Source organism: Stereum hirsutum, assembly GCF_000264905.1.
Source record: "Stereum hirsutum FP-91666 SS1 unplaced genomic scaffold STEHIscaffold_14, whole genome shotgun sequence".
In the NCBI taxonomy this organism is placed as follows: domain Eukaryota; kingdom Fungi; phylum Basidiomycota; class Agaricomycetes; order Russulales; family Stereaceae; genus Stereum; species Stereum hirsutum.
In genome coordinates this window covers 116317-141635 of record NW_006763144.1, presented here as the reverse complement: position 1 = coordinate 141635, position 25319 = coordinate 116317, and the positions used below count along the sequence as shown (strand labels likewise).

Genomic DNA, 25319 nt, shown 5'->3' with positions numbered 1-25319 from the left:
AATCTGACGTTTTGTGATGCACCAGCTTTGCTGCTTAATATATTTTACGACTACGCCGGCGACACCCTGCTATCCGTATACCTTGCAGGCATGCAGCTCATCCGTGCGACCATGCGTGTAACTCAGAACTCATATCCGTCTTCATACAGCACCGTAACACGGCTTCTACAACCAGTCCCCCATGTCTGACTCTGAAAGCGACTACGATGGTATTCCTGAGTTTGGACGGATGAGGCAGAACTTGTCGGATTCGGACGACGAGACGTGAGCAATTTTGGGTTTACATTCTCGTGTGACGCAGAAGCTAAGGCTCTGCGCTTGCGAATGAAGGGAACGGAGGAAGAAGAGGCCTGTACGGGTGAGTTCATCTCGTTAATTCTTTGGCCAGTGGTCGAGTCGTGAGATTCTGTGAATGTTGTCCGTAATGGTTATACAGCTTCACCTTCACCCTTTCCAACGTTTTCTTATGTTTAATCATATTGTCTTCTTTGGTGTCTTTGCGAATGCTCAAGAAGCTACGATAGATGATTTGTGGTGATGTGGTGATAGAGCCCTTACGGTTCGTCACACGTATTACATATCTGGTTCCAGCTATCCTTATGTCGTCGGTCACTCATCATCCACATCGAATTCTCACCTACATAGAAACCACCTCCATCTGGAACCAATTCTGACTCCGACAACGACTCCATTCCTCCGCCTCTCCCAGAAGCCGCCATCAAAGCCGCCAACGCACCCATACCCGAAGAACTGCTCCCCAAGCGACAATACACCTATGTCTCCATGGACAGCCTTTGGAGCGGCAAGCCCGTCACAGCCATAGACGCCAATGGGAGGATCATACGCTCTACTCCGGAACCCGCTCCCAAAGCCACTCCCGCTTCCACAGACGAGCCTCAACCTGCTGCAGAACCGGCGCCTGAACCGGAACACGGTTCGCCTCCTGCTGTACCTCTCCATACCGAGACACCACATGCGCAACCCACAGATCCATCAAAATCCCGTCCCCATACACCACCACCTGCCCAGCCTTCAGCCGGTCCATCATCTCGATCTCCTTCGAGATCACGATCTACGCCTCCGCCACACATATCCGCCCCGCCCCCACCCCCATCACGTTTTCAGCCCCCGCCCGGCCCTTCAACCCTCCCTTCCACCTCTCATTCGTATTCCTACCACGAAATCGCCAACCCTGGCGCTGTCACTTCTACGCCATCCACTTCACTGGCTGTCGATAACGGCAAAGGCAAAGGCAAAGCGAAAGCCCCTTCGCCGATCTCGTCTACAAAAGGGAAGGCCGGCAATCCGGGGGACGCTGTGTGGCGAGTACAAGGGTACAAGAGCACCAATGGCGAGAGCCAACCAGCAACGATTTCCGCGTCTTCCCCTGAGTTTTACATCACGCCTGAAACGCCGACACCCGGTCCTTCCACTTCTACTTCCAAGCACGCGTCCAACTCCACCTCCTTACATACTACTACCGATGCGAGTGTGAACGTTGGCAAGGGCGCGTACACTGCTGCCTGGCGCGCTCCTGTTGAAGCGAATGGGTATAACGCTCGCCATCCGGTCCGAGGAAAGAAAGAGATGGAGCGTCGGGGAACACCTGCCACTGGTTCTCGACATTCACCTCCTCCCGACGTAACTTCTACTCCGACTCCGAGAAAGGGTTCAGACTCGGCGTCGCACTATCGTTGGGACTATATACGACAAACGCCTGTACCGGGAACGAAACGTCTTTCTGGTGCTGCCGGTCAGAGCGCAAGTTCCGATGCGAAGAATGGCGATCGCTTAGCATCGGAGGCCCCGTCTTATCCATCGCCTTCAGACCAACCACCAAGGCGAGACGAGCATGAGCATGAATACGCTTCGCAGTCGCCGGACGCCGGCGGAATCGACTATAGTTTGGCCTACGACGACAATGAAGCGACGAGTCCCCTGTTCTCTGAACCTGCCACGCCACACCCGGCCACGCACCAGTCCATGCCTCCTCCGCCTCCACCTGCGTCTCAATCTCACTCACACAGTAGCAGAAAGAAGGAACGAAGTCGAGATCGTGAGGCAAGGCGCGGAGTATCACCTGCCCGTTCTACTGTCGGGGAGTCCGGAGGGTCCTTCAGATTGTTGCCATCTTCGGAAGCGCCGCCGCCGAGACTGGATGGTGAGGGGGTGAAGCGGGAGGTTATGGAAGTGACGATGGAGCAGGTGGACGAGTATCACCAACATGCTGGCCCTTCTCGCTCTCGAGAGCGCAGCGAAGCAAGTAGGTATGGGGAGGCACACACTTCCCGTACGGAGAAGAAAAGGAAGAGGGAGAAGAGGGCGCTTGAGACCGAGCAGCAACAGGGGAATAGTGAATCTCGCCGCCCGGCACAGGCTCAATCGTATTCACAACATGGTCAAGCACCACCGCCACCGTCACCAGAGTTGAACGGCGATCACCACTCACCCACACGCTCTATCTCAACTTCTTATCGCCATTCCGAGACCGTTACTGCTACTCCGTCTGAATCCCGCCACAAACCTGCCTCGTCGAACAGTGTAGGTCCCGTCCGTCCGTCATTGCAGGCCACGTCGCACCAACAGCACCATGACGACGAGCACCAAGATCGCCTTGAGGGCTCTCCAGCTCCGCGCGCATCCAAACTGCGTACAGTGACGGTTTTGATTGAAGATCGAAGAACGGGAGTGGAAGAGCTTGCTGAAATCAGTATTCCATTGCGAGAGTTTGGTGAGAGAGAGAAGGATCCCGAAGGTGGGTACTGGGCTGCTGCAGAGGATGTGGTGGTAAAGTTGCAGGGTGGACCAGCTAGAATCGATGGTGCGCAATTCACATCAGACTTCAGGCTCACCAGCTATCGATATTCAAATTGTTTTCGTGTTGTATTATGCAGGTCCAGCGAAGGTATGGACTATGCGCGGAAAGTACCGACAAACTTTCCTGCGTATTTCGCAGGCTGGAGTAGAGACGGGTGCAGGTGAGGGTGTGAACTTGAGAGTCGACAAGGACAAGACCTTAGCTGTTGTCGTTGAACCTGTTAGTACTAGGCATATTCATGCTTCGAGTATTCCTATACTTATATGCCGTCCTCCCCCCTATCTTTTAATACAGCTCCAGATCCTCCCGACCGCAAGTAGTACAACCACGCAGCCCAGCGCGCCAACTCCGCTGTCCTTGCCCGAACCTCCGCCACAAGCTGCCGCGGCACCATCGACACAGGCTCAAAAACTGCCACCGGCTCCTTCACCCATCGCTCCGTCTCCACAAACTACTTTTCAGCGCCCTCTCACCCCTTATTCTATGCCTAGCGCTAGCCATCGCGGAAGTCCCGGACCCCAGCAGAGCCACGACCACCACGACCGTGGCCGTTTTGAGAGACGGGATTCACACTCCTCTGAGAAACGCAAACGTACGTTAAGCGGCGACTCTTCGTCGACAACCCAAACGGATGCGTCTCCGGACCAACCTTCAAAGTCGCCGACACGCCACAAACCGAAACCTGTTACTCATGTCTCACCTGCGTATCAACATCTATTGCCTTCCTCGAGCTCCTCTCCATATGCCAGCCATCCTTCACCTCCATCTTCCCATGCTTCACCGACCTATTACTCCCCTCCGGCCTATTCAGCTTCACCTGCTTCATCTTCAGCGCGGTATTCGCCAGAAGTAGAGATTCAGGAGTTGCGTGCGTCAGAGTTTTATGCTCAACCTCAACCTCAACCTCAACCCCAACCCCAACCACAGCCACCATCCCATGCTTATGAAAAACCTCGATCGAGTAAAGGACATCCTTCGAAGAAACCGAAGACAGACGGCCCATCGCAGAGGGTCCATGAGCACTTACCATCTCGATCAACATCTATGCAATATGCAAACACTATGCCAATGCCGGCGCCTTCAACACCAGAAAACCCGGCACCACCACAACCTCCACCCCCAGACCATCATCGACGCGAGCGGGAGCATGAGCGGAGACATTCCCAGTCATACTCCTCTAGAATGGAGGCTCAACCCCCTCACCCACCTCAATCGCAACCGCCACCTACGCCACAAACACATCGCTCGAAACCGAAGCCACGCCCAGTGTCCAAGCCTAAATCTACAGTTACACCAGCTGTTCCTGCCTCGAATCCACCTCCTCCGCCTGTGCTCCCCGTAGTTCCGTCAACGCCACCGTACCGTCATGCCGCCATCGTCAACTACCTCAAACCCATTCTTAAGCGCCACAAACCCTCTCAGCCATCACAGTCTCGCAAGGACGGAACTGAGGAGGCCACTTGGGACGAGTTCCAGGAGAACAAGGCCAAAGAGCTGTTGAGTAACGTGGAGATGTTGAGGATATACTGGTTCGTACAGAGGAAGATGGAGAAGTATGTAGGGTTGTGGACACCGGAGGCGTTGGGGGCCGAGTCGGGAAGTAAAGAAATCGAGATGGTCAGTCACGTTTCCTCTTGTTTTTGCATCTTGTCAGTTACCGACTAATACGTTGTGGTATTTCCAGGAACACGTTATCCGCGCTCTCGATTTGACGGAAGATTGGTACGAACAGTGCCGACAAACGCTGGCGCTCATGATCCGGTATGGGAAGGGAGGAAAACACTATGAGGACAAGAGGGTCATACAAACGGCGGCAGATAGGACGAGGAGAGTTGTCAGAGGGGTCTATCCGACGGAGCTATACAGACTCCTGCACGTTGTGAACGAGGAGTACATGGCCACTCATGGGTGATATATCATTTCTCGGTTTGCCTGTTTCGAGTGTTTCTGGAGACTGCACTTATTGCGACTAAGTATGGGCTGTCATACTCCACGAGAATGAACAGTACATAAGAGGGCAGCCCTATATGTTTGCTTTTGGATAGCTCTTCCAGACGTGAGAGCCATATTTCCAGGCTTTGAGCGAGTCTGCGGGGAGTACAGCATCGTGCTATTGCCAACCACTCCGTCGCGTCTCGACTGCCAACCACATATAAAGTTCTGTACTCTACATCGTTCCATTTCTCTTATTTGCACTCCTCCTGGGTCCATCGATCAAACGCAACCGCTAGCTATCGACTTGTGCTCATAACTTAGGAGCTCTGTTTGGACCGCGGGGATCACACAGCGCGTTCCATATCGCTTTCGCACAAGACTCAGGACGCTGAAACGGAACCTGTGCGTGTAACTTATTCAGCACGAATCCCCGTTGCTGAAAGTAGTGAAATTACGCACAAAGTGTCCGCCTTGTTCTACACTTGTAACGGTCACCATCCGTCGTCCTTGCTTGGCGTCGACGATGCTTGCTTGGATCTCTGGGCTGTTGTTGGACATCACAGCAGTGAATAAATCCAGCACCGAAGTCGGAGAGAAATACGGCACCGAGTGAAGTAAGAATGAACTCACTGAGCCAAATCCCGTATGCTTCCAAAGATGGTATGAACTGGGATAGTGGCGCAAATGGAAGGGAGTATGTCGAGACATTGAAAGCCCTCCGAAAGCGAGTAGCATGCCATCTCTTGAGGTACAGCACAGGATAAAGTAACCGTCTTGAGCGCGGATGGTAAATGGGGCATAGACGGGGCATCACGAAGGCAATGATCCTACATAAATCGTGTTCGTTGATGAAGACAATGATCGGCGAAGTGAGGGCCTTTACCACGTATATTCTTACAACCTGAGCGTCCCATCCTTTGTACGGTTGTCGAGTAATCATGGAACTGTAGGCATTTCCCCGAGATATCCATTTGTCCCTCCTTCTCCGTGTACGCTCAACGAGTTGTGGAATATAGTCCGGATATTTGTCCAGAAGACCCCGACTGAGCATCGGCGGCTCTATCATCACCAGTTTTTCAAACAGGGGGTGACTGGGGGACCGAGAGTATGCAAGGGAGCTTCAAAATAATCAGCATCCTTATTATTAAACGAAAGAATATCAAGAACCGCACAGAGCTGTAGACCCGTACGAGTGCCCGACAGCGATCAAGGGTATGTTCAAAGACCTCGAGTGGAGGTGCAGAACATCGGATGTCATCAGAGTAAGAATAGCATCCGCGTAGTGATTAGACGCTAGACACAGTCGTGGTTAGCAAAACATGCGTCGAAAGGATGTCAACGAGGCAACGTACTGAGTATGTGGTCGCCGTCCAGGAGCACATTGTCGTTCAGGGCTGCACTTCTTCCCTGATTAGGACAATCGACGGTCCATATCTCATGGATATGTACTCGAGGGCCCTTGTTTCGAATGAATTTGTCGGTGTCCTGAAGGGAAAAGAGGCGAGTGATGATAGGTTCCCATAGCTCCTTCGCTGCGCAGGGCGTGGTTAGCGAGTCAATATGAAAAGGGCGAAATTGGAGCTAACTCACAGAACCCTACTGCATGAGTGAGCAGAATCCTAGACCTCATAGATGTGGAATCTGCATATCGAGTGCAACAAGGTGTGCCGGGGAGATATCTGGCGACTTCGACCCTGAGTGGCAAGCCCTTCGCGTTCACCACAGGGAGGATGAATCTCTCCCGCTTCCAGTCCTGATGTTTGAGGTCTGGTTGCTCACTGGCATCCATAGCGCTCACGTATCAGAGCAGGCGTTGCACTCGTGTGGTACATGATTGAGAAAGCGCCTCGAAGTAAAATATATGTGGGTCGCTTGCCGATAAAATGCAGTGGATCTTGATCCTGCAGTGAGAAGAAGCAGTAGGTGGAGGCATGCCGCGGATATGAGCTCCCAAAGGCTTCCGAGTCCACTCGGGGGTGCTCGATTTAGTTGAGTGATACTCAGAATGTCTTCCCCGTGGCACTGGCAGGCAGCGGGCCCTTTGACAAGGATGAAGGTGTATGAAGCTTAAGCACCCTATCCACGGCTCGAATCGCCTGATACGACTACCTATCAAGAGAGATTAGACGTGCCAGCTCTGAGTGACTCCGCTGTGGATCGTCCCTGTCGTACAGGTATGAACGAGAAAGTGATTCACAAACTCACGCTCTACCCACACCGGCCATTGCCAGTTCGGAGGTTACCGCGAAATCTCGGACGCCAACTAGTCGGTCCACACCTTTACACACTTCATGCAAACCTCACTGCGGCTCCCCGCAAGCACTCAAGCTCAAGTACTCATGCACATGATCAGGGTGAAAGTATTGAGCTTTCGACTGGAGCTTCAATTTCACACCAATCAGAGCTGGCGTTTCTTCATCCTGGGTCCAGGGTTAGTATCGTTTTGTCTTGAACGCGAGCGTCCGGTAAATCAGAATGACCAAAACTTCTGTTGTTCCCTGCGCCTAGGATAGATTGTAGAGGTTGTCTTCTCTCCTCGGTTTATGATGAGTAGTATGAGTCCGAGTTACCCTCACGCCACGCGTTAAAAGAAGTACGCAACATGACGAACTCTAAAGTGGCGACCCTTCCTTTCATCGGAGGGAGGTACTCTTACATGCATCGAAGCAGTCTCCGATGGTGGACTGTTTGTTTTCCATAAGGTTCATTCTGTGTTGTATGCTGTCGTGGCTGTATTCGGGTGCGCACTCAGCTAATCTTCTCTCTATGGCTGACGAATATCTGTTTCAGCTGTCCACCTGTGTTCTGATGGACACCTCCATATCACAAGTCCCACTGATTCACGACATCGGCGGAGGTTCTGGCTGATCTGTTTGCTTCGCACCATGTTAGTGGTTGTATCAGTTCATGATGCAGTGAGCGCAGTCGTTCGATCTCCCGATATCATCTCTCCTAAACTGGAATTGACACACCGTTATTCATTCAGGTGCGTTCGATCAGAATATTAAATATGCACTCAGTTCCGCCGTGAGCTGCTACTCTTGTCAACTCTCTTCGTGTGTGAGCCCTGTAGTTAACTCCCATGGAGGATGATTGTTCGTCCAAGTTAAAGCACGCGTAGAGTGATACAGAAAAAGATTGGTCGAACGCTTCGACGTTCATCTTCGCCCATTGGCTGGAAACACTTGATGAAACGGAGATGATACGGTTTCCGATGTTATGCGAGGAACGAGATTGCCATCGGCGATGCCATATATAATTCAAGTCGGCCCACAAGGTGATTCGTGACGATCGTGCACCTCCATAATTGCCTCCACGCCATTGACTTCTCTTCATTGGCGACACACTTCTCTTACTGCAACTCAAACATGTTGATGGCAAAGCACCGACACAATGACTTGTTGTCGACATTCATCAGGCAGTATCAAGAGTTCGAGGGTTACATGTGCGTCCTTATAAATCTCCCAAGTCCTTCAGCTGAGGTTGAATAAGTTTTTACTGAATCTTAGGGAAGAAAGGCCTATTGCCATCGATGGCCAACATCTCTCTATCGCAGCTATAGTGGCAACAGCCCGCCATCTGATCTCTGTGTCACTCGACGACAGCCCGGACGTCGTCAACCCCGTGGCACGCTCTCGCGAAATCATAGACCAGTCTATAAACGATAAGAAAAGTGTATATGGCGTAAGCACGGGCTTTGGAGGAAGTGGTATTATGTTTCCTACTGTATACAGTGCATAATCCAGTACTAATCTCGGACTTGAACAGCTGATACCCGCACTAGCAACTTCGAGGCCCTCGGGTATGCTTTGTTGCAGACACTCAATGCCGGTGTGCTTCCTACATCGACCCCCTTGAAATCCATCCTACCTCTGGTCGATCCTCTCGCTTCGACGTGCATGCCCGAATCATGGGTGCGTGCAGCCATCTTGGTGCGCATCAACTCCTTGATACGTGGACACTCTGGCGTGCGCTGGGAAACGATAGATAAATTGAAGGAAATGCTCACCGCCAATATCGTCCCTTTGGTCCCAATCAGGGCGAGTATCTCTGCTTCGGGAGGTAAGACTGCGTCAAGTCAAGCAATGTCTATTTATAGACTGAAAGACATTATTGTCTAGATTTGGCGCCCTTGTCGTACATAGCTGGAGCGCTTACCGGAAACCCATCTCTCTTCGTGTTCGACGGTCCTGTGACGCATGGCTACAGAAATATCGTCTCGGCTTCTGAAGCACTCAATAAGCATGGACTCGGTACGATCAAGTTGCAGCCCAAGGAACACCTTTCCATCGTGAACGGAACCGCTTTCTCAGCCGCCCTCGCCGCTTTATGTCTCCACGATGCGGTACATCTGGCCATACTCTCCCAAGTCTGCACGGCCATGGGCACCGAAGCCTTACTTGGTGAGCGACAGAACTACGACCCCTTCATTCACGAGGTCGCGCGGCCTCACCCTGGCCAGGTAAGTTCAGCATCCTCATACATCAGCTCAAAGATCCGACTAATGATATGCACAGGTGCAAGCCGCACGAGTGATATGGGGTCTGCTAGAAGGCAGCCGATTCGCTCGAGGAGATGAAGCGGAACATACCATCTACGAAGATGCTGGCGAACTTCGCCAAGATCGCTACCCCCTGAGGACCGCACCCCAGTTTTTAGGACCTCAGATTGAAGATATCCTTGCTGCGGTAGAGACAGTGTCTGTGGAGTGTAACTCAAGTGCGTACCAGTCTTACCGATCGCTCTAATATTTTATTCACTCGCGGCATACCATGTAGCGACAGACAACCCCCTTGTAGATGCTGATACGCAGAAGGTATACAACGGAGGAAACTTCCAGGCGATGGCTGTCACCAATTCCATGGAGAAGACTCGTATGGCTTTGCAGAACATTGGGAAGTTACTCTTCTCGCAGTCGACAGAGCTCTGTAATCCGGCTATGAACAGAGGTTTACCGCCATCACTGGCAGCGACGGATCCGTCTCTTGACTACCACGGGAAGGGACTAGATATCGCTATGGCGTCGTATGTGAGCGAGTTAGGGTACCTCGCATCGCCCGTTTCCACGCATGTTCAGTCCGCCGAGATGCACAATCAGGCAGTGAAGTTCGTGCCATAGCTACCCACCTGTCTCGTTCTTCTGCTAATTAGCCATCACAGTTCTCTAGCGTTGATCTCAGCCCGTGCGACTGTGAACGCGCTGGACGTCCTCTCCATGCTCACCGCCAGCTACATCTATCTTCTATGCCAAGGTATGTGCTCCTTATGCATATAATCATGATTGATTCTAAGCTGCCTGGAAATAGCTCTCGACCTTCGTGCCCTCCAGTTCGAGTTTTATAGCGAAGTTGGCGGGATCGTCCGTGAAGAACTCCACCGCCACTTCTCGTCCCTCCTGGCCCCCGCCGACATAACCTGTCTCTTGACCACTATCATGCCCAAGATCCGCAAGTCTCTGGACGAAACGGCGAAGATGGACGCCGTTCCACGCATGAAACAAGTCGCCAGCTCTTCCGTCGATACTCTCCTCGACTTCATCTCAACCCACAGCAATTCCCCCGCGGGAAACATCCTTTCAGCTATCACCGGTTTCCGCGATTCATTCGCTTTGCGTGCATCTAAGAGCCTTGATTCTCTTCGCTCTGCGTTCTTGCGAAACGGGCGCGGACCTGCGCCTGCCAGTCCATACCTCAAGAACACTCGACCTCTCTACGAGTTTGTGCGTAACACCCTTGGTATCAAGATGCACGGCATCGAAAATCTAGGAGGCTTCTCTGAAGGACTGGGCGTTCAAGCGGTCAGCACGGGAGAGAACATTTCTCGGATTCATGAGGTATGTTAGAAGCCGTCATAGCATTCACGGAATCCTTCTCATGAGACGTTTCAGGCAATACGAGATGGGACGACGCGCGGAGTGATAGTGAATATGTTCTGATGGTATCTAGTAGATGAGAATAACGGAGCAGACGCCTACAATTAGAAGTTCTATGCTTTTGTTCCTTCTTTTCCTTATCACTTCTTTCCCGGGGGTAACAGACTTCACGAACGTGTATATTTCTTATAGCATCCCAGCGCCCGCATACTCCATGGTTGTCGGTGTCCGCATAGAGGCACTGAACCACCACGCCCCCGAGGGTGACCTGATATAAACGTGGTCTTAAATGGGTTGCACGGTCACTGGACGGAATGGGATCACTATAACAAGCCTTACACGGTGAACTGTGGACGTTTCCCAATCTTCTTCCTCGTGAACAAGACACCATAAAATCATAGTGCATCAGCCACTATCGCCGACTGTCTATATCTGGTGAGATCTATCTGATATCAATTCGCGAAAGAGACATGGAAGGCAACGTAAATTGTTCAATTCTCATGGAAGATCGTAATTGTTCAGCCAATTATTTCTTACGGGCTTCACGGACCACGTTTGTGTCAAACCTTCAACGTTATTGGGGGTATACACCACCTCTTTATTTTTATAACAATAGCGACGCTAGCAATGAAGACGTCTGTCCAGTAAGGATCATATGATACCACGGTACCAGCTCAGCGTCAGAAGTTGATACTATATGTCGTTAGTAAAAGATGGTGCATGAATGGCAACACAATGTCTAGTCAAGTGCTGGACTGTGCATTCGTCATCAAAATGGAAGGCTTGACGTTCATAATCCTCCTTTCCTCGACCAATGAATGGAGAGAGCTGAATCACAGATAGTGAAATATAGAAAGGTAGCTCGAGTCCTGGTCTCCCTTCGTCAAGTCGCATTGTGGCGAGCGGCTCAATACGTGCGAATGAATTTTGTCGGAGTGCCAAGTCTGTCCTAAAGCCCATGATCTCACTGTGGATGGAATTCTGATGTGGGATTCAATTATATCACACCAGTTTGCACACGCCAGGACACAGGCGGCTAGGAAGAGGTTGCTTCGTCCGAGTCCTGAGAGTGCCTAGCAATAATACTTACACTACTCAACCAAACGGCACCGCAGGGACACCAAAGAGAAGAATAGCATGAGATGAAAATCGAAGCCATCTTCAAGCATACGCTCGAATGGCATTCCAGGGGAGGATAGACCCCTCACGCATCAAAAGTGGTCGAAGACCACGGCGTAGCTGTGAGTTGACATCGACATACAAGGATAGACGCAATGCGCTCATGGGAAGTGTTATGAACAGCAGTGATACGTTTCGGCTCTAAGAGGAAGGACTTCCTGGAATAATAGACGTACCTCCAAGCCTGCATGCACGCTTGATGAACGCCACAAGGGACAACGGCGATCCGAATGGGGAAACGGCTTTTCTGCGGATCCTAGGCCGGATATGTGGCCATTATGGGTGTTACAGCAGCCGCAACATAGATTCCTAGATTCGAACTGAGTGGAGATCGGAAGAAAGGCCAGGAATAAATCGGACCACCCACTGATGGTACTCGAGGTGAGGTCGCAGCTCACCGCGTCGACAGAGAAGTCTGGCTCCGTCTCCCGGGACCATTCTCATCCTGGACGACGCACATTGATCGATTGATCAGCTACCACTCACTGCAATGGCATACGTAGTATCGAGGATGAGCTGTGAAACATGAGAGGAGTGAGGGGAGCTTCTTGTCGTGATAAAGTCGGAGATGACCGTCACCGCGCTTCTGATGCAAATGATAGGAGTAAACATACGAGGAACTTGCACAACCATTTGCTGAGCTAATAACCTTCAGGTTACACAAAGAAAGACCATTGTAGTCAGATTCGTTCACGGGTGTTGGAAATCATTCATCGAAGAGCTTGGACTGGATGACACAAGTACTGATAGTCCGCGATATCGCTATGAGGATCAATATTGTACGTAGTACATTGATCACATGGAATGGCGTGAGATACAAAATCTCTCGTTAGTGCTCTACAACGAGTGCAAAAGTTTCGAGAATCATGATCACTACGCGGTAGCAGAAACGATGTCACCGCGGTGCTCGGTCCCACGGCTGTCCTCCCACGTCTCCGGTCCCTAACAAGCCAGAACATCAGCGGAAAGTAAACTTTAGGAGTCGACAATCCCAGAAGGAAAGCATGTACTAATTCTGACCTTTCTGTTTTTAATCCTGTGATTCTTGATTCTCCGTCTGAACCAGTCCCCGGAGGTAACGCCTGTGTTGAATGTTGCCTTGACCTCCGGCGTAGCCTTTTCCACCGCCTCTTTGATCATCTCGCTCTCGTCCGTCAACGCAGAGAGAACGACAGAGCTGCCTGGGCGGGTGAAGAAACCGCAAGACCAGCGCTCGAAAGCCGCTTGGGCACCAGGGGGAGGCATGACGCGGTGCAGGTTCGAGCGGAGGATACCACCACTGAAGATTGTCAAACCATCGGCGACATTGCAGACGGCATGGTTCGGGATAGGCTAGCGTCGTTGCTTTTAATATCAAATATCCGTAATAGTAGTCGGAGGCACTGGGGGCTTACCTTGACGTATTTCCATTCGTTGGCTCCAGGAGGGAGAACCTGAAGACCACCGAGACGATTGTGCAAGAAAGTCTATAAATCCTCCGTGAGCGGGTATGCTATTGGTACGAGGGGAATATTAAGACAGAGACGCACTCACCAAAGAACCGAAGTCGGTGTGCGCACCGAGGACAGCGCTTTCCTCAGAGATCACTTGATGTTTAGGGCTTTTTGTGCATCGTGATTCGCCTCCTTTCACCTCCTGATTAATATGCCTCTTCGCGAGTTCGCCCTGTGGCAGCCCCAACTTGTCGTTGAGAACATCGATAAGAGTGAGGTTGACCTCCATAGACTTCTGGGTGAATGGTCTGATCGTGCTCTCCATGCGCGCATTGACGGTCGATGGATACGTGCGATGAACAGGAGTAGGATAGGATAACGCGTCGTCTTCTGCTACGATGATGAATTCGACACGGTCGAGAGTGCCTTTCTCATCAGTCGCGTTAGCACCAGCATACTTGTACCTATAGCGAAAAGGAGAGTCATGAGCAGGCTCTTCGGTAAGAACTGGAAACCGTGAATGCTTACCCGTAGGAGTTCCCTTCGTCTCCTTGTTCGTATTTCATCTTCTCCTCGAGTGGCAGGCTCATGGTCTCTGCGCACATGTCAAACATGCCGTTGACCTCGTCCTCCACGCCATGGTTCTTGAGGTACCAGAAACCAAGCTTAGTGGCAGCCTCCCAGAGCCTGTCGATCTCATTCGCGTCTTTGACCTTGATAAGGCTGTAGTCGATGATGAGCAGTGGCACGGTAGGTACATCGTCTGGAAATGGCGGGAAAGCTAGTGCAGGCATGGCTGATGGGTACGGTAGGAGGTACGAGAAACACTGTTGGGTTCGAGCTCTGAGGCAAGAACACTTATAAGTATGGTTTTAATAATTCATCAAACACGGTCAGGGTGGTCCAGCGGCTGCGTCTGTGACCACCCTAACTCAAGATCTCGAAACTGAAAGTTCTTCTATGATACGGGCGCACGGCCAGCGCCATTCCCAGCGCCTTTTGTTCTAAAGTTGGTCAACATTTTCTTCTCGGATATGGATGCTGAGATAAACTTGGTCTGTCCGACCGTCATGGTGCAGTCTACCATAGATTATCAGACAGCCAGCCTGTACTAAGAGCATGACTCACGGGAAGTAAGGGCTGTTGGAGGGCTGAGAACCAGCTCAGTACTATGGGGTATCCCGAGCAGGTGATATATTCTCCAGAGTCACAATCAATGGAAGCACTTCCAACGCTGCCAGCGGGAGTACAGAGCTGAGATTGAAGGTAAGAGGAGCACGGAAGCGAGAAACTTTCAAGAGATATCATAGATCTGAGAACGATGGCATCATGGGAAGCTTGCGACAGTCACGAGTAATGGTACATGCGGGTATCCGGGTACTATCGCTTGAGATGGTGGGTAAGAGAAACGGTTGGACCTTTCGGGGTCGTGGAGATGCTTCAAGGGGTCACAGGTGTCGCTAAGAAAAGCCCAAAACCCTCTTAAGCACTACGCCACCGTACTGATGCGACTCAGTTGCGGTCCTAAGTAAACTGAAAAGAATTGGAAGCAGAGAAGAAGAGACCAAGGAGAGGATTCGCAGGAAGATGATGGACGAAGGAGAAAAGTGGGAGCTGGCCTAGAGAAAGGGAGGTGTGGCACTCGGGGGAATACGTTACGTCAGCATGTGGCGCACCCGCACGGTCCATATTTACGGGCCTTTCTGATTTCAACGCCTTTCACCTGTCGCGCATTCTTTATTTAATAGTGCTAGGGAGTTGCTCACACCACTAACAAAAATTATGAGATGTGAACAATTAATAGATAGAGGTTTTAAGAGGTTTTAATTGAATCGTCGCAGCATTAGACGTTATCTGCAGCCTGAAAAGTAGACTTTTGAGTTGCAAGGCCACGCAAGCGAACTGTAAAAGTGAGAATTTTAACTAAAATTTCAGTTCGAAGGGGAAAGTGCAGGCCAGCCGTGATTGGCTGATCGACTCCATTTGGCCTGCGTCTGGCACTTACCGAGGGTTCGAAGCGCACTATGAAAAAAAAATTGAAGTTTACGAGCTCTCAAGCAGCCAATTTGAAGCTCATAGAACCTCTCGGTTTTCAGGCTGCAGATAACATCTATTGAATTCAACTAGTAATTTCGACGTTCTTGAAAAAACAACGTACTTACCCCACCACATCATCCTGACAAAGCATGGTCGGTTCTTCGCGCGATGCTGCAATTGGGATGCGTAAGAGAACCTATTTCAATACAGTAGTCGACTGGATGAGTGCGACGTGTGTATGTCGGTATACGGTCTTGCGAGATTCTCAGTGTCTAATTGTTTATCATTACGCCCACAGAGGCTTCATACAGACACACAAAAAGGACTATGCGTAGAAGAATCGTGAGATAGAGAGGAAATATAGAAAGTGTAAGACACTAGAGTAACATCCTCACAACGTGTACTCAAACCTCGGATGACGATCCCCAAGACGGCGCCTCTCCTGGTCACTATCCCACTCTCCTTCCCCTCTACCTAAACCTTTCTCGTTCATGAGCGTCGTGACCATTGCGCGCTTCATATGATTCTTCCTCGTCAGGTATAAGACGAGGGAAGCGGACACAACGGCCATGCCCAGCGCAAAGGCGAGATTGATGGAGGTGGCAATGTGGAATCGAGGCGGGTCGATAAAGATCCATGTAGAGAGAATGCCTATTCAAGTCGAGCATCAGTAATGTCATTGCAGAGTATACATTGCTGAACCTAGAAATATGTTCACCTCCGACGTTCGTGCTCATGAATGCTAGGGCTACAGCCGTCGCCCTTCTGTAATGAGGTTGGGCGTTGTTCGTGAGCCAAGTGCTGAGACACGGCGCTGCCGAGTATATTCCCACTATCTGCAGGAACAGGGCACCGTAGTTCGCATGTTTGTTCGGTGTACCTGCACGTAGGCGGCGCGGTCAGTGAACAATTCATTACCGGAGTACGTAGGTAGAGCTGCTGCTTACCCAGGAATATCGCAAAGCCGACGGTACCAACGAGACTAACGAAGACGGCCATGAGGCCGCGTGTCTTGTACTTGTCTGAAAAGTAGGAGCATATGACCATGGTGACGAAAGCGCATGCATAAGGCGGCACCTGCGAAGATGATCCTGAGTATCATCAAGGTGATACAAATGGTTCGCAGATACGAACAGTCAAAAGTTGGGTGCGAGTCGTAGAGAATCCGAGCGCACTGACGATCGTCGGAGTACTAGAGAGAATAACTTCAGTACGGAGCCGTGGTCAAGATCTGTTATAAGTTGGTTCTCACAAGTTTGCGAGACCAAAGAGCTGACACAACATCAGAAATTGCATGGTAAGATTTTCCCCAGAAATGTGTACTCACCGTTACACCGTTGAAGAAAAGAGGAAGACAACCTAGCAATATCTGCGGCGCATCGACGAAGACGCTCCACACTTCTGACCAACTGAATTCCTCCTCGTACGCATCGCCACTCCAATCTGCTGCCAAACTCTCGATATACGTACTCTTCTCGACCTCACTGAGGAAAGGCATGTCGGCGGGAGTTGCTGGCATTATGAAGAATCCGACGACACCAACGCAGGCAGTAAAAAGGCCCTCCTATGAATATGAGTTTAGTCAGTTAAAAAGTTCCACAAATGTCGCAAAATATGACCAAGAATTGTAAAGAGACGCCCACCAGAACGAAAATCCAAGCCCATCCTCGAAGACCACGCAGCCCGTCCATGTTCTCTATAGCAGCCGCAAGCAGGCCAGAAAAAGCACCAGCGAGAGACGTCATGGAATACATGCATGAAAACCGTAGTTGCATGGCATGCCTCTTGTAGAATGTCGAAAGATACAGTACAATACCAGGGAAAAGACCGCCTGCATTCCAATCCCAGTAAGATCAGAGAAGGAATCCTGATTTGATCCAAATACCTTCCAAGGCTCCCAGGAAAAATCGGCAGGCCAAGAGACCACCGTAAGTCTTCACAGCTCCTGTTCGAGAGTCAGTATGTCTATAAAATAGATAGATAGATGTACACACGCACCTTGACAGGCTGTGACCATGCCCCACAGAGTGACCATTAGCGGAAGAGTGATATTCGCCCCAAGACGTTTCATAAGTAGATTCATAGGGAGCTCCATGACGATGTAGGGTACGCTAAAAATAATGAGGTCAGCTAAGAGTCATGTGGAATGTTGGCAGAGAGGTGAAGGTGACTTGATTTACTATGTAACAGTCAAGGCCGTTGAGTACTGATGGTCAGTCATCTTGAGATCCGTTTGTAGTCCAGCAACGCGCGCATTTCCTACATTTCTACAGAGGAAAATGTTAGTTCTGTGTATAGTCTGCCTCGCAGGTCTGACGCCAAAAACTTACGCGCGATCCTATAAAATAGAATAGTGAGCTAACATCAGCCGCATGCACGAGTAATGACGTACCAAGAACGACAAGAGATCTGGACGTGTATGTCAGCGTCGCAAGAGAGCCGGTACAACTGAAGAGATTACTGACAGAACAACCCTACGATAGGGACCACAACGAAATCTATCTTCCAAGTAGCTGCACGCTCAACATGCCGCAGATCAAGAGATGTTGAATGTGAGTCAACCTCTTTGAGGTCCGGGGTATGACTCTCTTTGTCTCCACGAACTGGAAGCGATTCGCCTGAGGTCGCCATCTTCAGTGAGCAGGACTTGATGATGATGGGAGATGCCAATGGTGGGACGGAAAGAGAAGTTCGCTTCGCTTCTGGCTCAAAATACTAAACGAGAAGGAGCTGCACGGCCGCACTCCGAAGCAGTTGATACGCTCCGAAATAGAAAGTGATTCACGATCAGGTGGATTCATGATGGAGTAACTAGGCTTGATAGCACAAGGTTCGAGAATAACTCGAACGTCTTCCCCTAAAGGTGCTCTTTGTGATGCAGCACTCAGTGAGCTGCTGAGACACCGAGTCGCGATCTCGGTGTGTATCGCCTGTTCAAGTACACAATAGGTCAAATTAAAGAGAGAGCTAGACATCGGAAGCTCTCGAAGGCCTGAGTCTCACATCGTCGATCAGATGAGACGCCGGGATAGTGTAACGACTCAATGTAAAATTACATCGCAAGGGACACAGGTCATGAGTTAATTCGCAGCGCCTCTCCTCCGATTACTCCGAGAAACTGGAACGAACGGTGAGAGCTTTCTCTGACTGAACAGGAAGACTTGGCGCATGGTGGAACAACGAACTTCGTACGTTCAAGTTTACGACAAACGCCTCGGATGATAATTGGTCCGCGTAAGTTCGTAGCGCAGCGTGTCTTTTCTTCGTCACGTATGGTGCATCTTCAGCTCCAATAAGGCAGCTATGTCCTTCCTTCACACACTCGTAATGACCCTTGTCAAGACCCTTGTGCCTGCGTACTAGATCCAGAGAGGTCCAGCCGCCTCCTATGCCATCTCACTCGGGGTAAGTACCCATTTGATCTGCACATAGGGTCAGACATATAGATGTGCGATTGCCGAGGAAGAGGGCCAACTGCCGCACAAAGCGCATAACGGAACTCAGTAGCTCAGCTTGCTAGTGATTTTTCGACGGGACTTACAAAGTCGAATATATAGATAATTGATTGATTCGTTATGCGGGAATGAAAGTCAATGATATGAAAATAAAACAAAACGCACCTCGTTCGCGTTGAGCAAGTGGCAAGGCAGGGCCCGGGACACTCCTATGAGGGTTTCCCGGTTAAGTTGCGTATTTTTACGCAATCTGAGGGCGAAGCCCTCCCGAAAAATTGCGTATTTAAAGCTCAGGAGCACTGAGGTCTCCCGAAAAATTGCGTATTATTGGTGTGGACCCCCACATAACCTCAACTTTGACCTAACCTAACCTCAACTTCCCCTAACCTACACTAGCAGTACCATAGATGTGACAGAAGTTGGTTCTGATTAGGCTAGGTTAGGATAAGTTGAGGTTATGTGGGGCTATAAGGGTAAGATCGAGCTTGCATCGCCACACAACACCCGCCAATAGGCGCCCTACCCTTCCCGGAATTTGCGTATTTTAAGCCCTCGCCAGGCCGAAATTGCGTATTTTTACCTGTTTTCGGGGTCGCCCTTCGGGAAACCCTCATAGGAGTGTCCCGGGCCCTGGCAAGGCGTGGTCATCGTTGCAAGTGGTGAGTACCGGCGTTCCCACCAAGCGCGATGTCCATTGCAAATTGTCGGACTTCGAAAGCTGCCGGGCAAGCCGCATGTCATTTCGACGCGGGCCACCGGAAAACTCACCGAGTTGGCTGGGTGGCACCTATGTGCGAGACCATTGCGTGTTTTGCTCAGGGTACGCCGACACAGTAAATCTCATAAAATCTGTAATATTGTTTTACATGTATTAACTTCATTTGGTTGCGACGGAATTCCTGCGCTCTCCTTGAGTGATTTGATATGAGGGTAAGGTCTGTCGTGTAGCTCGTTCACGCTGAAATTAAGGAATTCTGTCGCAACCAAATGAAAGAAACATAATTTAGATGATTTTATATGTGGCCACCTTGGATGTAACTATGCGCATCATCGCAGCATTTTGTTTTGCGTGTTCATAAGTGACGGGCCTGCAGCCACTCGGCAGCTCGGCAACGGGAGTAAACGAGACGCGGCACGGCGGACTTTGAACCAGCTCGCAAAGGGTGAGCGCCGATACTCACAAGTGGTGTCAACGTTGAAGATCTCGATGACCGACCATACCGGAGGGTCGGGGTTAGAAAATTGTTGTACGTGAAGTCGGCAAAACTTGCCGAGCCAGTTAGCCGGTTTGTTGACGACATCACCGTTCTTCGTTTACCATCGCGGGAAACTACAAAGGCTTACGGGAACATATAGAATAGCTGTACAAAGATGTATGCACATGTAAGACCCGCACGGGAACCTCGGGCCCAAACAGGCTGCATAAAGATACAACAAAGGTCTTCTGTTGTAAGACTGGAGGTTTGTTGCAAGTCATTTCGAGCATGTATGCACTTGCAGGTTCATACAGGCCACAGTATTCAGGTGCACGCATATATAGAATGTGCCGTGACATGTATTCACATCCATGGTCATACAGCGTGCAAATGGAGAGGTGACTGCCACACATATTGTATTTAGACGGAAGGCTAGTATGCACATGAAACGAAACCATAGGAGCCGGGCAGAAAGGATTGAGCAGAGGAACACGTCACGATAAGAGGCCACAGCGATTACAATGGGTCCGTGCACAAGAAGAGAGACAATACGAACGAAGACAGCGCACATTGACAAAATAGAACGAGGAAGTAAACGAAGGAACATCAAGCCTTCTTCTGTTTCAGACGTGGCCTCGAGCTAACTGCCTTCGAGTTCTTCGTCGTCTTATTCTTAGTCTTCTTCGCTGCCGCCTGACCATCGTCGTCGTCATCTTCCCCTTCACCCTCATCTGATCTACTCTTCCGCTTCCTCGTCTTCGTAGGGCTCCGCTCCACATCCTCTATCTCTGCACGCTTCGCATGCTTCTTGACACCACCTTCCTCGTCCCTATCCTTGCCCTCCCTGACATCCACGGCTACCTTCCGTCGCTTCCGTCTTTGCACTCTCTCATCTTCCGGATGTTCCTCTTCATCCCGCCCGTCACGGCCACTAGCGAGATCCACAGAAGAACGAGATGGTCCAGGTGAGCCTCTGTCGCTTGAGGTGGCATCTGTTAATGGCGAAGACTTGCGTGAGGGTGAAGTTAAAGTAGAAGGGGGAAATTCGGGAGACGAGCGGCGAAGAGATGACGAGCTGGTATCTGAGATGGTAGTAGAGGTTTGAGGATGGCGGTCAGTGAGTACGGTGGGAGGTCTCATAGTGCGAGTTTCCGAGGTATTTACGGCTGTCAAAGAGGTTGATGAAGGCGGAGCCGAAGAGGAGGGAGCCGATGACGGAGCTGGAGAGAATGGTGTTGTCGGAGCCGAAGAACGAGTTGACGAAGGAAAAGAAATCAAAGCACCAGATGCGCGAGTAGAAACAGAAGTCATCAAAGGTGGACCCAGCATAGAAGGATTAGAAGAGCAAGAAACACGAGACACTTGCGACGAGAGGATGGGCGCAGCTGCAGCAGAAGGGTTTGATTCTGAAGACGCGGACGTGACTCCAAGTGGTAGATGAGTAGCGTTAGCCGGAGCGGCAAGCAGTGGCGGTGTGGCACCTGACGAACTAGTACCAGATGAGGCGGGTGGACCAGCGTGGGTCGAAGAGCCAGTCGTTGAGCCTGTCGGCACAGTGGGATCTGTCCGTGCTGCTAGGGGATAAGTAGTACAGCGGGTTATTCCGCGCTATAGATAATCAAGCACTTACTAGTCGCTAATTTCTCTGCCTCTGCTTGGACCAAAATCCGCTCGCGCATGGTCAGAACTCCACTAGGCTTCGACTTTGGCTTTGCAACAACCCGGCCATCCTTGTTCTTGAAGACTTCTCTGTAGAAGCAATCATTACGTCGAGGGTAAACTATTCCAATGCTCAACACTCACACATTCCACCACTCGTAAGTCAGACCGGACCACCTCTCGATCACAGGCTCTTTTGTCTGGAAGAGCTCTATGACATCGTAGTACATCTCGGGGTAATCAAAGAGGTCGTCTTTCTCGCAGAACTTCCTCGAGCTGATGGCAATCCGAGTCTCAAAAGCCAGATGCTCAGTAGATGTCACGGTTCATAATGAGATAAGGAGTGGCAGACATACCTGAATGCTGAGGTACGAGATGAATGGCGCAGTTAGTTTGGTGACTCCGTGGATATCCGCAATACACGGCCGTGCATTCTTCGAACGGCTTCCATTGAACGTCGCTGACTTCCCGAGCAGGACGGTACGAGCAAACTGATATGCGGTATCACCATACTGTTACAGTACAAAAGTCGGAGGAGAGTACTCACACAAGCCATGATGGGCGACTGGGCAAACCCGTTGAGGAGGTCACCGGGAGAATAGGAGCTTGGAGCATAGCACACTGAAGGGTATTCTTCCGTCGTGAGTGCTTCTTCCCCATTCGGACCGTAACGCTCAGAGAATCTAGAGCAGTATGAATAGTGAGCTTCAAGATCGAGGGTGAGACACGTACTTTGTAGGATCGGCATCAAAGTCAGCGAGTAAAGATGGCGGAGTTAGTAAGCGAGCATATTCGAGATCGTTAAAGCCTCGGTCCGCCTTGTCGTTCGAGGTGAACGGCATCAATCCACTTGATGCAGTACTATTGGCTGATATCGACTTTGCGTGTGCGATCCAACTCGCAATTCCGGACTTGGCTTTTTCGGTGTCTTCGTTCTTGCCAGCGTTCGCTGCCGATGTAATCTGTAATAATAAAAAGTTGTGTGAGTCGAACAGAGTAAGTATCCAGAGTGGAAGAGTTGAGCAAGTGAGCATTATGAGGCTCAACTTGGCAGTAAAGTTAGTTGTGTTATGTTGTTGCTTCAGTGCCCGTCGATGGCTTGACAATCAGAGGTGTTTGCTCAACAGGCCGTGCAGCTCACGCGTGAGCTGCACGGACGTGGTGTCCGGGAACTCGGATACCAGCCGGTGCCACTGTGGCCCACAGCCCACAGGTGGGTTAATGTGAGTGGCACAAATGTCGAGCATGCATACAGCCGCATATATGCACTTTCCCTATAAGAAACAGTGCATATATGCGGCCTTTCATTCACTGACAGAGCAGGTTCAGGCGAGACGAGCGCAACCAAACATATATAGAGCCCAATTTCAATAGGAGAATACTTACCTCGTTGACCAACTGCCACAAGAGATCAAAATCGTCTTTATCAATATACTGTTGGATACGTTTCTTGAGGCCGGGGGCATGAGACAACATAGAATTGTAAGAGTTCTGCATTCGCAGTATAACCGTGTCTTCCCTGTCGAGTACTCAGTGAAGAAAAATGGAGAGACAATCGTGAGAGGCGTACGCACACGTTATACTCAGCGCAGAGTGAAGTCATCACCTTAGTCGTATCAAGATATCCCTCTGAGTCCACATCGTCGTCGGTAGCGAGAAGGCCATCCAGCGACATTCCGACGTTGAAGACTTCCTGGTAGTTAGCGTAGAGGTCGATTCCTCGGCGAAACCACTTGGCACGTTCGAGGATCTTTGCATTGCTACAAAGAAGCCACAAGACGGATATTGAAGAAAAGGGACAGATAAATTGAGTATATACGCACCCGTTGTCGATGCATCGTTTCTTTTTCCTACCCCGCCCGTTACCTTTCTTGCCTCTGTTTTTCTCCTTTTTGCCCCTCTTCGAATTTGCAGCTGGTTCCTGCTCGTCTTCAGACTCTTGGGAAGAGTCTTCACTCTGGGAGGATTCTGAGTCTTCAGAGGATGACGAGGGTGGTGTGGGTGACCGCTTGCGTGAGCGACGAGAGGAAGAGCCAGCCATGGTAGTGGAAGGAAAGAGAGTGGCGAGGCTTTATTGAATCAATGCGGCGCGCTCCGTCCTCACGACACGTGACCGTGTTGACCCGGTTTCGGATGGACATTCTCAAGCTTCAAGCTTCAAGCTTCCCTCTCCCCTTCTCTTCGGCCACGTCCTTCGTATTGATACACATTCTTTTCCTTGTTTCAAGCTCGAGCACATGAAAAGGGGGATTGAAGGCTCATGCACAACTGTGGTGCACTATCCAACCACCACTCTAGGTATTGAAGTCGCATTCATCACTCCCTTCCTGTATCCATCCTGTTCGCTTTCCGAACAATCAACTCTTGATTTTTATTCTGCGTCATCACATTGACGAGTTATAGTGTGCTCTTTTCCGTGCTCCTATGACTGCTTATGTTTGCATCTCTTGTCCACTTGACCTGATGGCTTGGGAGCGGCGCCTGGGCTTCTCTATGTTTCGCCGCAATTGGTGACCCTGTTCACATCTTTGTTCTCGCATCAATCTCGACCAGCTAGGCATCTTCAGCGTCATCACTTGGAGATGCTTCTTGTATCCATCTAGCTTGCCATGTTCTTTTGAGGCTAGGAGTGGCAGGGACTCGAAGCTAGACAGCAGGTCTTATGAACCCACTCCATACTGTTGTCGAGACCGCATTCTTTGGCTCCAATATCAGTGTATGTTATGCCCATGTCTCTCATAACTTGAATGGTATCATAATGCTCGAATATCATGCTTCTAATGTGTGACGTCACTTGGAGGGGTTTAGCCTCCGGTGTAATATGGCCCGAGTGTTGCTCACAAGTATTTCTCTCCTACTTGGGCATATCTGATCCCATAAAAAGAATGGGACCTTGGACACCTTATGAGCTTGTATAGCAGATGCCCATCCTCGCCGAAAATTTATTGGGGTCACGACACGGAGTCCTATTCTTTGTTCTCACCACCACCATGCCCTCCCTCTCCTGCCCTGGCTGTAACAGCAAGAACTCTTTTTCGACATCGAACGCACTCAAACACCACCAGCAGAAATGTCAAGGTTACCAGGAATATTATGAGAGTAAGAAGACTTCACGGCGCGTACCAAAACGACTTGCACCTCGGGCGGCGGACGAACCAGCAAAACGTCAACGCGCAGATGAACAGCCTGAAGCATCAGGTAGCGCAAGTGTGCAAGTAAGTGTTGCATTGTAACTGTTTATTCGAGATTTGGTGTTGAACATTCTTGCAAGCAGCGTGCGACGACACTGTCCCCAAGGGTCACAAATTCCGAAGACCAACCCGTTTGTCTCCGCCACAGTTATTCTAACGGTAGGAGGTATCACTGACACACTATCTCTACCACCTGTAGAACCTCCCCGCCCCCATTGACGATATACCTGCCTTGCTACCCGACCCTGTACCCGTTCAGCTCTCTCGATCTGGGCGTGCAGTCCGTGTCCCAAACCGTCTAAAGGACTTCGTACCAGGCACACAGATCAAAAGCATGTCACAGTATCCCGCCACCCCAGCAGTTGCACCATTGCCTCCACCACCGACTCCGCCGTCGATAACTCCACCATCATCCCCGTGTACTGCTCCTCCTCAATCACGCTCACCGTTCGTCACCGAACCAGATGAGTTTGGCCTATATCGTATTTACCCCAATCGACCCAGCGCTATTCCTGTTCTCGATACCTCCCTTGCTGGCCTGTGC

At 50.5% G+C, this 25319-nt stretch overlaps 5 protein-coding genes across 5 annotated transcripts; 1 reads left to right on the top strand and 4 right to left on the bottom strand.

Moving 5' to 3' along the window:
* Positions 1-3953: 3953 nt before the first annotated feature.
* STEHIDRAFT_170889 (uncharacterized protein) lies at positions 3954-6683 on the bottom strand. The gene is made up of 8 exons (XM_007307822.1): positions 6344-6683; positions 6106-6285; positions 5926-6046; positions 5637-5871; positions 5384-5580; positions 5213-5297; positions 4503-5153; positions 3954-4435 (listed from the first exon to the last, which is right to left on the bottom strand). Exons 1-7 carry the CDS (start codon positions 6540-6542, stop codon positions 5064-5066), a joined length of 1107 nt encoding a protein of 368 aa, XP_007307884.1. The 5' UTR covers positions 6543-6683; the 3' UTR covers positions 3954-4435; positions 4503-5063.
* A 1438-nt stretch (positions 6684-8121) lies between these two features.
* On the top strand, positions 8122-10688 carry STEHIDRAFT_160287 (phenylalanine ammonia-lyase; the record flags this gene model as incomplete). Its single annotated transcript, XM_007307821.1, has 9 exons — positions 8122-8198; positions 8263-8462; positions 8522-8815; positions 8875-9215; positions 9271-9472; positions 9532-9859; positions 9914-10005; positions 10060-10586; positions 10641-10688. 9 exons carry the CDS (start codon positions 8122-8124, stop codon positions 10686-10688), a joined length of 2109 nt encoding a protein of 702 aa, XP_007307883.1.
* A 1989-nt stretch (positions 10689-12677) lies between these two features.
* STEHIDRAFT_63602 (Clavaminate synthase-like protein) lies at positions 12678-14031 on the bottom strand (the record flags this gene model as incomplete). Its single annotated transcript, XM_007307702.1, has 5 exons — positions 12678-12746; positions 12825-13136; positions 13199-13270; positions 13338-13701; positions 13766-14031. 5 exons carry the CDS (start codon positions 14029-14031, stop codon positions 12678-12680), a joined length of 1083 nt encoding a protein of 360 aa, XP_007307764.1.
* A 1578-nt stretch (positions 14032-15609) lies between these two features.
* STEHIDRAFT_170887 (MFS general substrate transporter) lies at positions 15610-17905 on the bottom strand (the record flags this gene model as incomplete). Its single annotated transcript, XM_007307820.1, has 13 exons — positions 15610-15925; positions 15993-16154; positions 16222-16351; positions 16409-16466; positions 16527-16546; positions 16602-16838; positions 16918-17105; positions 17160-17219; positions 17273-17385; positions 17455-17541; positions 17605-17612; positions 17667-17683; positions 17740-17905. 13 exons carry the CDS (start codon positions 17903-17905, stop codon positions 15666-15668), a joined length of 1506 nt encoding a protein of 501 aa, XP_007307882.1. The 3' UTR covers positions 15610-15665.
* A 2626-nt stretch (positions 17906-20531) lies between these two features.
* STEHIDRAFT_113778 (uncharacterized protein) lies at positions 20532-23625 on the bottom strand (the record flags this gene model as incomplete). The annotated part of the gene is made up of 10 exons (XM_007307819.1): positions 20532-21499; positions 21556-21674; positions 21729-21877; positions 21941-22096; positions 22132-22267; positions 22317-22533; positions 22726-22858; positions 22971-23103; positions 23159-23344; positions 23408-23625. The coding sequence occupies 10 exons, from the start codon at positions 23623-23625 to the stop codon at positions 20532-20534; spliced, it is 2415 nt and encodes an 804-aa protein (XP_007307881.1).
* Positions 23626-25319: the final 1694 nt, after the last annotated feature.

Coding starts and splice junctions, on each gene's coding strand:
- STEHIDRAFT_170889 (XM_007307822.1), bottom strand. CDS start 6,542: ATGGATGCCAGTGAGCAACCAGACCTCAAACATCAGGACTGGAAGCGG. Junction 6,286..6,343: donor CACTCATGCAGTAGGGTTCT/GTGAGTTAGCTC, acceptor CGCCCTGCGCAG/CGAAGGAGCTATGGGAACCT. Junction 5,298..5,383: donor AGCATACGGGATTTGGCTCA/GTGAGTTCATTC, acceptor GTCCAACAACAG/CCCAGAGATCCAAGCAAGCA.